The sequence below is a fragment of the Anthonomus grandis genome, unplaced genomic scaffold (assembly GCF_022605725.1).
Source record: "Anthonomus grandis grandis unplaced genomic scaffold, icAntGran1.3 ctg00000489.1, whole genome shotgun sequence".
NCBI lineage: Eukaryota > Metazoa > Arthropoda > Insecta > Coleoptera > Curculionidae > Anthonomus > Anthonomus grandis.
Window position 1 is genome coordinate 1 of NW_026088514.1, and position 15722 is coordinate 15722.

The 15722-nt window shown below is 33.5% G+C and overlaps 2 protein-coding genes across 2 annotated transcripts; both read left to right on the plus strand.

The window, feature by feature from the left end:
* Positions 1–2976: 2976 nt before the first annotated feature.
* On the plus strand, positions 2977–4821 carry LOC126749656 (uncharacterized). The gene is made up of 3 exons (XM_050459351.1): positions 2977–3646; positions 3998–4329; positions 4392–4821. The coding sequence occupies exons 1-3, from the start codon at positions 3323–3325 to the stop codon at positions 4753–4755; spliced, it is 1020 nt and encodes a 339-aa protein (XP_050315308.1). The 5' UTR covers positions 2977–3322; the 3' UTR covers positions 4756–4821.
* Positions 4822–6050: 1229 nt separating this feature from the next.
* On the plus strand, positions 6051–7863 carry LOC126749655 (uncharacterized). The gene is made up of 4 exons (XM_050459350.1): positions 6051–6319; positions 6406–6579; positions 6658–6834; positions 7324–7863. The coding sequence occupies exons 1-4, from the start codon at positions 6101–6103 to the stop codon at positions 7558–7560; spliced, it is 807 nt and encodes a 268-aa protein (XP_050315307.1). The 5' UTR covers positions 6051–6100; the 3' UTR covers positions 7561–7863.
* The last annotated feature ends 7859 nt before the right edge of the window (positions 7864–15722 follow it).

Genomic DNA, 15722 nt, shown 5'->3' on the forward strand with positions numbered 1-15722 from the left:
CACATCTCGTGAGAGTTTTTTAAATTTGTAAAAAAAAAAAAACAAAAACGCATTGCAAAGTTAATAAAAGAATAGCAAGTTGATTTTATTAAATAAAATGCTCTATATATTTTCTGCTAGATCTAAAGACCTTTTTTGCCTGATTTCAAAAATATATAGGTTGTTTATAGTTGGAAGGGCTGTTTTTAAATTATTCAAGTTTAAAATTTTTATAAATTAAAATCGTGTTCGCCAAGTTGGTCATGGAGTGCTGAGACGTTCTGCATACGTCAACGTGACATTTGTATCGTTTTAATTTAGACCAATCCAACTCATAAGAAAATGGGTTATTAAGAAAAAAAAAACTTTAAGTTGTTTTTCGTTTTTAGAGAACTTTACTAACTAAACTAAACGAACTAAAAGAAACTTTAATTAAATTAAATTAAATTAGTTAAAGTGAAGTCAATTAAAATTAAGTTAAATTATTTAAATTAGTCGTGATTTTCCAGGTAAGAACTTTAATTTGAATTAAATCGATATAATAACAATTAATGTCACGTTGAAGTATGCGGAACGTCTCGTCACTCCATGATCAACTTGGCGAACACGATTTTAATTTATAAAAATTTTAAACTTGAATAATTTAAAAACAGCCCTTCCAACTATAAACAACCTATATATTTTTGAAATCAGGCAAAAAAGGTCTTTAGATCTAGCAGAAAATATATAGAGCATTTTATTTAATAAAATCAACTTGCTATTCTTTTATTAACTTTGCAATGCGTTTTTGTTTTTTTTTTTTTTACAAATTTAAAAGATAATACGGAAAAAAGTATGCAACTTTTGTATAAAAAGTTTTTCTCTATCACTTACATTACCCCTGTTTATGGGCACGCAAATATAAAAAATGACCCTGTAGATAAATGTATGTGTTTATTAGCCTTTAGGTTAAAATCCTGTTTTTACAACTAAGAATTTCCATTTTAAGTTCCTATTTGCGTTCCTAATGTGTATTTGTAATACTACTACTAAAGTTTTTTTGTTTTGTTGTGCAGGTTATGTGTACTTTTTTAAAAGGTATTTAAATAAAAAAATGTTTTTTTTAAAACAATTGAATTTTTTTACCCTACCTATACAACTAAAATTTTTATAAAACATAAATGTTAGAGTGCTTGGGAAGAACAGTCAATATGGAAAAAAAGTCATAATTTGCTTAAAATTAAATAAGTAAATTAAGTAACACGATGGGAAAAAGTGGGGGCCTAACGTTTGATAATAAGAAAATAAGTCAAATTAGGAAAATACATATTCAATCTATATTTGTCTAATATGACTTTTTTTCTTACCAAACGTTGGGCCTCACTTATTTCCCATTTTTTACAAGACTTATTTTATCTTAATCAAATTATGACCCATCCTGTTTTTTCCAGGCGCCCTACAATTTATTATTACACAGATTTATGACGAAATTCTCTAAAATGTATTTTAAATTTTTTATGAATATAAATACAAAACATTGTAATAAAGAACTCCAGTTCTTATGTTAATTTGATATACAAACCTAAAATAAGTAACCTAACCTACACTATATTTAAAATTTATAAAACAATATATAGTATTATTATACACAATTTGTAATAAAATTTTATAGTTGAAATGAAAGAAAATAAAAATATATTGTAAAAACAACCTACACTAACGTGTGTATTTTAAAATGCACAAATTGTGTTTTTTTTCCTGTACATACCATGTTAAAAAAAACACTAAGAGTTTGCTTATTTAACTGAACAATTATATTAAATAAATATAAAATATTGTCGAATTTAAGTACACAAATAGTATACTATATATACAATAAAATAAATCAAATTGATACACAATTTGTTGATTATTAGAACCACAGTTGTTTAAAACACAATAGCATAGAGAAATTCTAATTAATTCTACACAAATTGATTCTGTACCATTTCCAGAATCAAATTGTATGTAAAATCTATACAATTGATGAATTTTTATTCACCTATTTTTAAGAGTGTATTTGACCGTATTTTAATTTAGTATTTGACCTACCAACTTACATCTTATAACTTAAACACGTCTTATATTTAGTATAGGTCAAGGATTAAAATTTAAAATATAGGTACTTTTGTCTGTTATAAAAATACCTTGGAAATCTTGCTGTCAAACATTGAAACAAAAAAAGGGTCAACCAATTTAGTCAAAGATGCAAAAGACTTAATAAATGAAAAAATATATAATTTTTCGTTAAAAAGAGGTAATTTTTATTTAATATTAAGTATTTAAAGAAACCCTAACCAATAAATATCCTGCTAAAGTACATTAAAACAGGCAAAACACTTACATGTTTGTATAAGAGGTTCCTTAACGTTTCACTAGCAAAACAGATCTGAACTGCATTGACAGGTTGCGCACTGTCAAAAAACTATTTATAACGGTGTCTAGCAAAACAACCATGCGTTGATTGAAGAGGCGAGAAGATATGCATATTTAGGCCGGGCGAACGTTGAGACGCAGTTAAGTGAGGCGACGCAGGGTGACTCACCGCAGATTTCTGTAATCAATAGACGTCGATAGAACAGCGAATATTCAGACGCAGCGTGAGATGGCGCAGTTTTTGTACGCCGTGAGCCTGCGTTAAGGCTCTGTTACATGCATCCGCCATCCGTCGCCACGTCGAAAAATCACGCCTCCTATTGGTTCAAAATAATACCGTGACAAAACACATCCGTCTTGTTTTAAACTTTTCCGATAACGGAGAATCTTAAAATCAATTTAACTTTTATCCGTTGTCGTTCCATTTTTAACCCTACTTTTCACTGTTTACTTTTTCGGTTCAGGTGTTCTGTGGGATTCTTACTTACTATTAGTCCCCTTGTATCAGGTGTTGTGTGTTTTAAAATGCAAACTTCTAGACAAGAATACATTCGCAAAGTGAATACAGTTCTTCTTTTATCGTTAATCCTTATTAGAAGAAAACGCCGGGCCAAGCAGCAAAGAAAAAGGCGATTTTGGGTCAGGGACATCTTTAAAAATAGGAAAGTGCAAGGAGACTATTGGAATTTGTTGGAAGAAATGAAATTAACAGATAATGAAAAATATATGAACTATCTTAGGATGACAAATGATACATTTCGTCTACTGTTAGGAATGATCGAACACAAATTACAAAAGCACTATTGTGTTCGAGAACCAATATCACCTGGCGAGCGACTTGCAGTTACTTTAAGGTGACAAATTCAGTTAGTCAACAGTCATGTATTTTTTTCTTTTGATAGCTGGCATAAATAGCGGTATCACCTATATTTAAGTTTTATAAATAAAGATGACATGCTCAATGCTGGTTCCATTGATGGAAAAAAACATGGATAACCTTATTACTTTACAAAGTTCATTTGCAACTCATACTTTTAGGTATCTTGCTACTGGAGACAGTATGACATCAATTTCATTTTCCTTTCGGATTGCTCATTCTACTATTTCACAAATTATAAGGGAAACATGTGATGCTATTTGGGAATGTTTGCACGAAAAAGTGTTACCAAAACCAGATGAAGATACTTGGAGAAATATTGCAGAAGGCTTTAGCGAAAAATGGCAATTACCACATTGTGTGGGCGCCATAGACGGGAAACATGTTATAATTCAAGTATGTTTTCAGTGTAACATTAATTTGAAATTTGCTCATATAAATCAGTACAGTATATTAAAAAACAGGCACAGCATTTTACAGTCATACTGATCATACACTTTTAATTCACAAAGATGGATTTCCTTTCTTTCAATCTTGTATGTATAGTATAAAGTCCAGTGCAACGATATATTAGAATTGTCACCCGTCAAAACACCAGCATTTTACTTGTCAAACAATGTAAATAGCAGGTGGATGACATTGTTTGGTAGGTGGAATGCTGGTGTTTTGACGGCTGACCATTATGAAATAGCTTTGAACTGGACTATACCTAAATACCTAGGTATAAAGTATTGCATTAAATTTTAGGCACCTCCAAAATCAGGCTCAACATACTACAATTATAAAGGTTCACACAGTATTGTACTAATGGCTTTGTGTGATGCCAATTATAAATTTATAATGGTTGACATAGGAGCAGAGGGTCGCCATAGTGATGGAGGAATATTCAAAAATAGTAATATGGGCAGATTAATTGCAACAAACAATCTAAATTTTCCTCCACCATGTGCATTAATTGACAATGGTGATGAAGTTAATTTTTACATTTGTGGGGATGAAGCTTTTCCTTTATCCACATGTCTAATGCGTCCATATCCAGGCCGATTTTTACCTCAGATTAAAAGGATTTTTAATTATAGGTAGGTAAACATATTTTGCTTTTTAATTTGGCATTTCTAAACATACAATATTGTGTTTACAGGTTGTCTAGAGGAAGAAGGGTTGTAGAAAATGCTTTCGGTATATTGTCAGCAAAATGGAGAGTTTATCGAAAACCAATCATTGCACAAGAAGAAACTGTTCGTAGCATTGTTAAGGCCACTGTTTGTCTTCATAACTTTTTAATTGGTGCAGAGAAAAAATATGTGTCTCCGACTCTTGTGGATAGAGAAGATATTGAAGGGCAACAAATTGACGGGGAATGGCGTAACTATGCTACCTCGAATCTTCCCAATATCAGAAGAACTAGTACTAATATGTATGGACGGACAGCAGATATAATGAGGAATAAATTAGCTACATTCTTCTGCAATGAAGGAGCTGTACCATTTCAATGGGCAAAATAATAATAATCTATTATAAAATTCTTTATCTTTATTAAACAGCACTTTATATAATGGTAATAATTATTATCACTTGTTCTTTTATTTATCCTGGACATACATATTTTTGTAAAATGTAGTACACACATTCTACTCTTTCACTGGTGTAACATTCGCTAAAGCCTATTAACTATTACTGCTTATAACTATTTAGGGGACAAATAATTCTGTGCACCTTCATAAGCTACTTGAAGTAACTTAATTTCTAACAACACCCTTTCTTGTTGTGGAACATGCTCCAGGAGTTCTGATATTCGAATACAAATTGGATTTAAAGGGTTTTTGGGGATAGTCTCAGACGGAGGGGGAGGACAATTAATTTTGCTAAGCACCCCAATAATTGCATCTTCAACTTTGTCACCTTTTGGGGTTCTGGATGGTTGCGTGCTTGGGGTTCTGGTTGGTTGCTCACTTGTGGGAGATAGTAATGGTGGAGTTGTACTGCTGCTACTTTGACTTCTTGAAGTGGTAGAGAGATCTATATTTGAAATAGTAGTTTTATATTTGATTGTGTCGCTCAAAAACGACATTGAATCAAGATGCTCCCATTTTCTTCTTTTGCTTGCTCCGGAACCACTTGGTGTATATTCATTTGTAATCCTAACATAAGTGTCCCGTAGCGTTCTCCATTTTTTCATTAAATATTCCAAAGAAAACTCTGAATTGCTACCAAACTCCTCGTAAATCTCCATCCATAACTGGTCCCTTATAGACTTCGATCTTTCTTTCAATGGTAACCGGGAATCCCACAGAGCTGGCCGATTCTGGACACAGCAGATCAAAAATTCTTCAACTGTAGTGGTTTGTATTTCATTCTGTAAGTAAAAAACATACAAATATTTAATTTAAGTTTGAATTGACATAAAAACAATGGTTAACAGGTTATAATAAATACCTTACCTGTACCGGCTGAATTTCAGACTCAGAATCTCCGGGCGAAGATGTGCTGCATTCTTTCTCTTCCATATTTGATTTAATAATGGCCAAAGAACATAATATAACAAAATTATAAAGGCTTTTGGTATTATTACGATAAGTAAAAACAAAAATAAATAAACAAACAGTAACCAGTAAACAAGCACCACCAGTGAAATGTCAATGTCAATATTGTCAATCATACGAAAGTGACGCGTCCATGTAACAGAAGGGAAAACTATCCGATAAAATTTTGTATGACGGATGACGGATGACGTATGCATGTAACATCACCTTAATTCGTTAAAGGCACTCGATACCTCTCGTTTTGAAATGTCAAATTAGTCGAGACCACCGGAGATCCCGATTATGGAAATCTAACCTCAAATTTTTGATGAGCGTCCGGCTTTTGCTTAAAAAAAACATGTCATTTAAAATTAATGAAAACCATTTACGAGTATTTGTGGAGTTTATGGAAGAAAACCCGGATTTAGCAAGAGGGAGGTTATCTTGCTCCAATGCAAAAGAACAATTTAAGAGATTATGGGCAAAACTGGCCAATAATCTAAATTCTCTTGGTTATGGGACTAGAACTATAGAAAAATGGCAAAGGGTAAGTTATATTACCAATATATTATATACCAATCTTTACCAACAATTACCAGTTATAATAACTTATTTTCATTTTTACATTTTTAGACGTGGTCTGACTATAAACAGGGACTTAAGAGAAGAGCTGCAGATATAAAAAGGGAGCGAATGAAGACGGGGGGTGGGCCAGCATATCCTGATATGCTATCAGATACTGATCAAAGAGTCATCCTTATTTTGGGAAAAACATTTTTTGAAGGATGTGGAGTGGAGGAGAAGGGTGTAAGTTGCATTTTTTGGCTTAAGAAACAAAGGCATTATTATATTGTCCGATATTTTTGTATTGTATAATATTTTAAGTTTGCTCATGGAAAATATTATCCAGAGGAAGAACCCGTTAGTGGTCCATCGAGTGCTCCATCAAGTATAGTGGATGCTCGGTTCAATGGTAGTTTATACAATAGTGAATACACACAGCCCGGACCCTCAAATATTTCTATGCAGATTCCTACAGAAAATAAAGCATTAGAAGAACAAGTAAGTGCTCTTTGTTAACTTTTTATTGGTGTTAAAATACATACATAAGTATTTACATAAGTCAAGTAAAAAATAGATAAGACTACACTGTAAACCTTAAAATCACAATTAAAATTAAAACATATAATTAAAATATTAACATTAAAAGCAGTAACTTATTAGCTACCTACATAATATAATAATAATACTACACTTAAAAGACAAAACAAGAAAGCTCACAAGAGAAACCATTTACATACATTTAAGAGAAGTCATATACCACATTACATTTTGACATTCAGGAGTAAACAGTAACAAATTAAAACAGAAGACCTAATGTTGAAGGACAAAGGACCTGCCATATATGTAGGTAATGTCTGTTCAACGGACATTACCGAGGGTCGACCTTATATTGTTTTTCTCAGTAACTAGCTTACCATTTTTGGCAAAACTGATTCAAACATTATACTATCAGTTTTGTGAACAAAAATTTTTTTTGTTTATTTTTAGACCAACAAGCCACGACCACAAAAAAGGAGTATTTCACAACAGCTTCATGTAGTCGATCATGATTATTTAGTCACACCAAGAACTAAAAGGCAAAAGGTTACTCCCACAAATGAAATCTATTATCAAGAGACAATAAATCTATTAAAAAGTATCGACAGTCATTTAGAAACCCTAAATCATACCCTAAATGAAAAATTAGGCGATATAACAGAGGCCATCAGACAGAGACACTCTTAAAGGAACTTTCACTTTTTAGGGATGATATTCGACCTAACTTTACTCTTCTGACTTTAGTTTTAGGTATTTTTAGAATTTTTCTTTTTCTAGTTGTAGTGACAATGACATCTTGTGTTCCTTTCTTAATAAAAGCAAACTATTACTGGTTATTTTTTTAGCTTTAGAATATTTTTTTTATTTAGAATGTTGTTTTTGTTTTTACGTTTCTAGCCGCAATAACATGTGTTCCTATAGAGTTAAGGTAAAGTATTAATGTGTATTTTTTCTGCTACAGAATATAAATAAATCATATTTGTTTTTGTAGGTCTTTTTTTATTAAGCAAAATTTAACTTTTAAAGCAAAAAAAAAATTAAAAAAAGAAAAATAGCTTCAAAGTATGTGTTAAAAAAACAAGTAAGAAAATGTGCTAATCTTTATTTAAAAAGTAAAAAAAAATAACAAAAAAAATGTAAAAAAAATTGAATCAAGATTATTATAAAACATCTAAAAAAATGTAAAAACCCTAATTAAATAAAACACAAAACAAACTTTGAATTTAACTATACATGCTTTTACCTAACAAAATATGTATTGACCACATTTCTTCTCACCACTTCTCCTTCTCGAAGCCCAATATTAGGTAAATTTTGAATTGGTGGTAAAGCGTATTGTTGGCCACCTTCCTCCACAAATGGTTCACCTTCATACAGAATGTGCCTCTGTATGCATAAATTATGAAGAATGCAACAAGCATTCACCAGCTGTCCCACAAATGCTGGAGAATATCGGGCAACTCGTTCTCTTAAAAGGCACCTAAATCTTGCTTTTAGTACCCCAATGCATCTCTCCACACAGTTTCTTGCCATTATGTGAGATCTATTATATCGTGATTCTGGAGATCCCTCATTTGGATTAAGAAAAGGTATCATTAAAACAGGTTGCAAATGATACCCTGAATCTCCTAAAAGCCAGGTTCTTCTAAGCCCTGTATTGTATTGATTCATCAAAAAGTCTTTCACCCGGGAATTTCTCCATATAAATGAATCATGTGTTGCACCTGGATAGGTGGCATTTACTGATAGTATTTTTAAGGTTGCATCGCAAACTATTTGCACATTTAGGGAGTGAAATCCCTTCCTGTTAATAAAATTGTGTTCTTCAATGGTAGGTTTTAAAATGGCTATATGAGTGCCATCTATACACCCAATGACACCAGGAAATCCAAATTTTTCCATAAATTCTTCCTTTATTTGGTCCATTTCTCTTCTTGTAGTTGGAAAATGGATAAACTCATGTAAATGAACACTTATTGCATTGGTCACTTCATGAATACATCTATGAGCCATTGTTTGGCTGACACCCAAATTAAAGTCACCTCCAAGACTTCTTTGGTAACATCCAATGGCATAATACCGCAAAGCCACCAAAATTTTTGTCTGGATAGTTACTCCGGACTGATACTTGGGTTCTCGTAGGTGGGGTGTCAATCTATTACACAAAAAATTAAATAAATCTTTGTCCACTCTAAATAATTCTTTAAATCGCTCATCATTTAGGGTTGCCAGGTCCATTTCTTCTCGAATTCCCCTTCTCTTCATCCTCAGCCTCAAATTTGTCTCCCTGTGTTCTTCCTGGTCAACAATTGCGTGAAAAATCGGCAGCATTTTTTAAAACAAAAGAAGTAACAAAAAAAACTGCAATGTAGGTCAGTAAAGAAACAAAAATCTTTAAACATATAAAAAAGTGCAAAATTCAATAAAAACCATAAAAAAAGATATAAACAAACGTGAAGTTAGGCATCGCTACGGCTGAAAACGGTGCTACGAACGAGACCGAATTAGAATCACATTTCAGACGACACCGACATTTGTCACGAGCGGGAGGTCTCGTAACGTGACGTAACGACTGGCGAATCAGAATCCCGCTGCAGAAGAGTGACGGACCGTCAACAGAAAGCATGAATAATAAAACCAGGAGAGTAATGCGTTACAGTAGTAATGTGTCATTGACAGTGTGAATTTAAAGAAATATCGATAAAAGAAGTTGACTGAAATTATTAATATAATTATTGAAATTAATGAAATATCAATGGAGCGTTAGTGAAAATAAGAGTAGAAAAATAAAACGCTACAATCTATATTGTACAATGGATCAACTTGAGAGTTATTCAATGAGTCTTGAAAATCAGCTTTTTTCCCAAATACCAGCTCGAACGGGGTAAAATCATGATAAGAACTTGGTGTCGTGTTGTAACAAAATGCGTAGTTTGGCTGTGATAAGCTGTTGAGATTTTATGATCTATTTTTAGGAATTTAGTTACATTTTCAAATACCTGGTTTTTATATTCGGTTCCCATATCTGTCCTAATTTCTCGCATAGGACCATAAATAAGAATGAAATTTTTAACAATAGCTTTTGCAACAGTTGAAGCTTGTTTGGCTGATATTGGAATAATTACTACGTATTTTGTTAGTTCGCATTGTATAGTTACCGCATATTCGAAACCGTCGTCAGATTTGGGAAATCTGTCGATTGTATCTATACAGACAATATCAAAAGGCTTTTCGGGGGTTGGGGTAATTACTAGTGGTTGATCGAGTTTAATTTTAATTTTGTTTACTTGGCATTTATGACACTTTTTTATAAAATTGGCGACGTCGCGTGTCATATTTTTCAAGTAAAACTAGCCTTCAACTTTTTTAAAAGTCGTTTTTGGCCACAATGTCCGCCCAATATAGGGTTAGCATGGTAATCCTCAATTAATTTTATTTTTTCATTTTGATTTGTAACTAATTTCTTTACTTGCGAAAGAGCAATACTAGTATTTTTTTAAATTTTAAGGCCTATCTCTTTAAACTTATTAATTGCGCATAAATTAAAAATTGAATCTCCTAAGCTTAGTTTTATTTTGTTTATATTTAAATCTCCAGCTATATTATCCAACTGAGACAACATATACTCTAATGCAATGTTGCCATTTGAGATTTTAAAAGTTTTTTGTGCATATAACTTGTTTTTGTACCTAATAAGCATCCTAAGATAATTAGGTCTAACTTGAAAATGCAGTGAAGGTAATTTAATAATGTCAACATTACGCACAGCTTCGTACACAGACGGTTTTAACATTGGTTGTTGCAACACTGGTTTATTAATTGATTCGGTAGTTCTAGACATAGATCAAGTAATAGCCAATACCTGAGTAATGCCTCTATGAACGTCTTGAAGTTCATGAATACTAATTCTACTAAGAGCATCGGCGCAAACGTTTTGTGTACCTTTAACGTATTCAATATCGAAATTATATTCTTTTAAGTCTAGTCTGATTCTCGTAAGCTTAGATGAAGGATCTTTCATGGAAAATAAATATACCAGCGGTCTATGATCTGTACGCACTAAAAATTTTGTACCGTAAATATAGCAATGAAAATGTTTAATTGCCCAATGAACTGCTGTTAATTCTTGTAAAATGGCTGGTTTATTGGATTCTCCCTTGGTAAATGACCGGGAGGCATACGCCACTGGCAAATCGTTGCCATTAAAATTTTGTGAAAGAACTGCAGCGCATGCAATTTTTGAGGCATCTGTTGTTATTATAAATGGTTTCGTAAAGTCAGGGTATTGCAATATTTTAGGTGAAATTAAAGAATTTTTTAATTCATCCATTCATTCAAAAGATTTTTGACAATCTGGCGTCCATGTAAAAGTAACATTTTTTCTAGTTAATTTATTAAGATGAGCTGATATTTCTGCAAACCTAGGTATAAATCGGCGATAGTAGTTTGTAAAGGCAATGAACCGCTTGACCTCGTCAGCAGTTTTGGGTACTGGATACTTATTTATGATGTCATATTTACTATCGTCGGGTAATATACCTTTGTTTGTTATTTTGTGACCTAGATATGTTACTTCATTTTTAAAGAATTTGCACTTTTCAGGATTTAATTTTAAGTTAAATTTTCTGCATGTTTCAAAAACTTTATACAGGTTTTCAAAGTGATGATTTTCAGAACAACCGATCACGATAAGATCATCTATATACAAAAAAGCTCTTTCAGGGGTAATGCCGGCGAATGCCATTGACATCATCCGCTGAAAGCTGTTTGGACTATCAGTAAGCCCAAACAGCTATATTTATAAATTTATTGACAACCTCCTGCACTGTGGTAAATGTACCTGTCTCTATAGCTACCCTAGCCCTTTCGGAATTAGCATTTTGAGCTAAGGCTCTTACTGTTTGATCAGTAGAATACTTTGCTGCGACATCGGCGGGGACACCCTCGCTAATATATGCCGTTTTTAATTTTTCAGCTAGAGATTCAATATCCGAAGCATAACTTACGGTATCTCTAGCATGTTGCCTAAAATTTAATAGCTTTGTTGTTAACAGCTGTGAATTCTCTCCTTTAATTTTTAAACGCAAAGTGTTTATAATTTCTGCAAGGGATGCTTCGGTAGTTATTAAACCTCGAGCCTTACTTGTAAGTCGTGTTTTAACGTAGGCTACTGCGTTTGCTCCATGATCGCCCGAATTTTCCTTAAGTAGTGTAAGAGCATCTAAAAATGACTGTAGCCTGTCATGTGAGCCATTAAACTCCTAAGGTACTATTTTCCCAGCTAAATTATAAAACTCTAAATTTGACAAAGGCATATTTATTTCCTCCTCGTCGCTCGATGATATATAATATTCGTCCAAAATTAACGGATCAATTTTTTCTATACAACTTAATGGTACTTTATATGGAACTTTTAATATCTCAAATGCCCTAACTACTTTATCTCTAATAAAAAGGAATACGTCCTTAGTTTGATTCTTTTGCTGATTATCTAATTGCACCCAAATATCCTTAATAAAGGCTGTCGTTTCATTGAATAACTCTACTAAATTGTCCGTAATATCGACTCTTGTTTCCGGATTTTTTGGTACGGCCTTTTTTGTAGCCCTTTTGGAATTATTTATAGCCCCTTGTTTAAATTCCAGTAAAGTTTTATTAGTCCTTTCCCAGTTTAAAGACATAGAACCCAATATTATTAGAATAGTTTGCTTAGATGCATAATATTGTCAATTAAAAAATATATAAAATTCACACGCATAAAATAGCATCCCCTTTTTTACTTAAAAAAAAAACATAAAGCATCACTAGACACACCCGCCTAGAATTATAAAAACAGGAATAAAAATAAAATTGAAAATTAAGGCTTACTCAGTAGATTATCCTTGGTTGTCCGATAAAATTGCATTCGTATACCCGCACTACTATAGCTGCATTCGATTTACGCGCACTATTTTAGTCACTAAAAAACTCGTGTCGTTTGTCGTTGGGCTGGTTAAGGGTTAATAATAGGGTTTGAAGCGGCAGCATCTCTTCTTAACTGGGCCAAGTTAATCGTAGAAACAGCAAGCTCACGAGTTATTTGCTTCCTAATATGCTTCTTGTACATTTGAAAGGACTTTATGATCACCATCACAATAAGCAAAATAACTATTATGTACAAAACTGCTTTGACGTCCTTTGTAATGTTGTATTCTTGCTCTTGCACTACAAAGTTTGAATTGACTACCCCATTTTCTGTCAAATCTTGGTGAGTGGATTTGCTTTGCCCCATTTTGTTGATTTGCTTATCGCCAGTACAATGTAATATATTTGGAAAAATGAGTAAAAAAAGAAACACTTTACTTTTAATCGAGCCCAGAATAATCTTTTTCCTCAACAAAACTTATTATTTCTCCATGATTCGACTGGCCAAGGGTCGCCATGTAATAGCTGGGTACTTAGGGCAAGTAAAACAAAGAAGATTCCCCATCTAAAACTGTTTATTGAATGAATTGGAAAATATTTCCATACAAAAAGCAATTGAACAGCGTCACAGTTACCTAATTAGACACGAGCCGCGATATAGCTTATTTTGCAAATAGCTGCTATATTAGGTCGACTAATTATTGCAACCAACTATTAATGTTTATAATAACTAAAATGTAACCTACTTGTTTTTAAAGAATTTGCATAATATTATTGATAATTCCTTTACAGATGCCCATTTTTGGCCTCAAAAACGGACGTCGAAAACGACTTTTTCAGGATCTTCAAACTGCTCTCATTCCCTTAGTTCTGCTCGGATCCTGTTATAACCCAGTGTTTTCGTAATCTAGGTGACCCAAATAAGATGCTGGTATACTTAGTTTGATTCGACGTCAAAAACGACTTTTTCGGGATTTTCAAAGTGCTCTCATTCCCTTAGTTTTGCTCGGATCTTATTATAACCCGGTATTTTCGTAATCTAGGTGACCCAAATTAGACGCTGGTATACTTAGTTTGATTTCGAAAAAAATCAATTTCTGTTAAAATAATTCGATACGGGGGGGTATACCCGAAAAATGAAAAATTCCAAACTTTAAAGATCGATAGCTCGGATTCTATGGGAGCTATCGAAAAAATTCCAACGATTTTGTCTTAGTTTCGTCCTTCTGAATCCAGCGAGACTCTCCGCAAGGTCGTAGCTTCTACGATAACCGAGATATGGCATTTTTGATGCCCATTTTTGTCCTCAAAAACGGACGTCGAAAACGACTTTTTCACGATTTTCAAAGTGCTCTCATTCCCTTAGTTCTGCTCGGATCCTGTTATAACCCAGTGTTTTCGTAATCTAGGTGACCCAAATAAGATGCTGGTATACTTAGTTTGATTTCGAAAAAAATCAATTTTTGGTGAAAAAATTCGATACTATACCCGAAAAATGAAAAATTCCAAACTTTGAAGGTCGATATCTCAGCTTCTATGGGAGCTATCGGGAAAATTCCAACGATTTTGTCTTAGTTTCGTCCTTCGGAATCCAGCGAGACAATCCGCAAGGTCGTAGCTTTTACGATAGCCGAGATATGGCATTTTTGATGCCCATTTTTGGCCTCAAAAACGGACGTCGAAAACGACTTTTTCAGGATTTTCAAAGTGCTCTCATTCCCTTAGTTCTGCTCGGATCCTGTTATAACCCGGTGTTTTCGTAATCTAGGTGACCCAAATAAGATGCTGGTATACTTAGTTTGATTTCGAAAAAAATCAATTTTTGGTGAAAAAATTCGATACGGGGGAGTATACCCGAAAAATGAAAAATTCCAAATTTTGAACGTCAATATCTCAGCTTCTATAGGAGCTATCGGGAAAATTCCAACGGTTTTGTCTTAGTTTTGTCGTTCTGAATCCAACGAGACCATCCGCAAAGTCGTAACTTTTACGATAACCGAGATATGGCATTTTTGATGCCCCTTTTTGGCCTCAAAAACGGACGTCGAAAACGACTTTTTCACGATTTTCAAAGTGCTCTCATTCCCTTAGTTCTGCTCGGATCCTGTTATAACCCGGTGTTTTCGTAATCTAGGTGACCCAAATAAGACGCTGGTATACTTAGTTTGATTTCGAAAAAAATCAATTTTGTTGAAAAAATTCGATACGGGGGGGGTATACCCGAAAATACATTTTTGGCCTCAAAAACGGACGTCGAAAACGACTTTTTTAGGATTTTCAAAGTGCTCTCATTCCCTTAGTTCTGCTCGGATCCTGTTATAACCCGGTGTTTTCGTAATCTAGGTGACCCAAATAAGATGCTGGTATACTTAGTTTGATTTCGAAAAAAATCAATTTTGTTGAAAAAATTCGATACGGGGGGGTATACCCGAAAAATGAAAAATTCCAAACTTTGAAGGTCGATATCTCAGCTTCTATTTGAGCTATCGGGAAAATTCCAACGGTTTTGTCTTAGTTTCGTCGTTCTGAATCCAACGAGACTATCCGCAAGGTCGTAGTTTCTACGATAACCGAGATATGGCATTTTTGATGCCCATTTTTGTCCTCAAAAACGGACGTCGAAAACGACTTTTTCACGATTTTCAAAGTGCTCTCATTCCCTTAGTTCTGTTCGGATCCTGTTATAACCCGGTGTTTTCGTAATCTAGGTGACCCAAATAAGATGCTGGAATACTTAGTTTGATCTCGAAAAAAATCAATTTTTGGTGAAAAAATTCGATACGGGGGGTATACCCGAAAAATGAAAAATTCCAAACTTTGAAGGTCGATATCTCAGCTTCTATTTGAGCTATCGGGAAAATTCCAACGGTTTTGTCTTAGTTTCGTCGTTCTGAATCCAACGAGACTATCCGCAAGGTCGTAGTTTCTACGATAACCGAGATATG

Coding starts and splice junctions, on each gene's coding strand:
- LOC126749656 (XM_050459351.1), top strand. CDS start 3,323: ATGACATGCTCAATGCTGGTTCCATTGATGGAAAAAAACATGGATAAC. Junction 3,647..3,997: donor GGAAACATGTTATAATTCAA/GTATGTTTTCAG, acceptor ATTAAATTTTAG/GCACCTCCAAAATCAGGCTC. Junction 4,330..4,391: donor AAAAGGATTTTTAATTATAG/GTAGGTAAACAT, acceptor TTGTGTTTACAG/GTTGTCTAGAGGAAGAAGGG.
- LOC126749655 (XM_050459350.1), top strand. CDS start 6,101: ATGAGCGTCCGGCTTTTGCTTAAAAAAAACATGTCATTTAAAATTAAT. Junction 6,320..6,405: donor CTATAGAAAAATGGCAAAGG/GTAAGTTATATT, acceptor TTACATTTTTAG/ACGTGGTCTGACTATAAACA. Junction 6,580..6,657: donor GTGGAGTGGAGGAGAAGGGT/GTAAGTTGCATT, acceptor TAATATTTTAAG/TTTGCTCATGGAAAATATTA.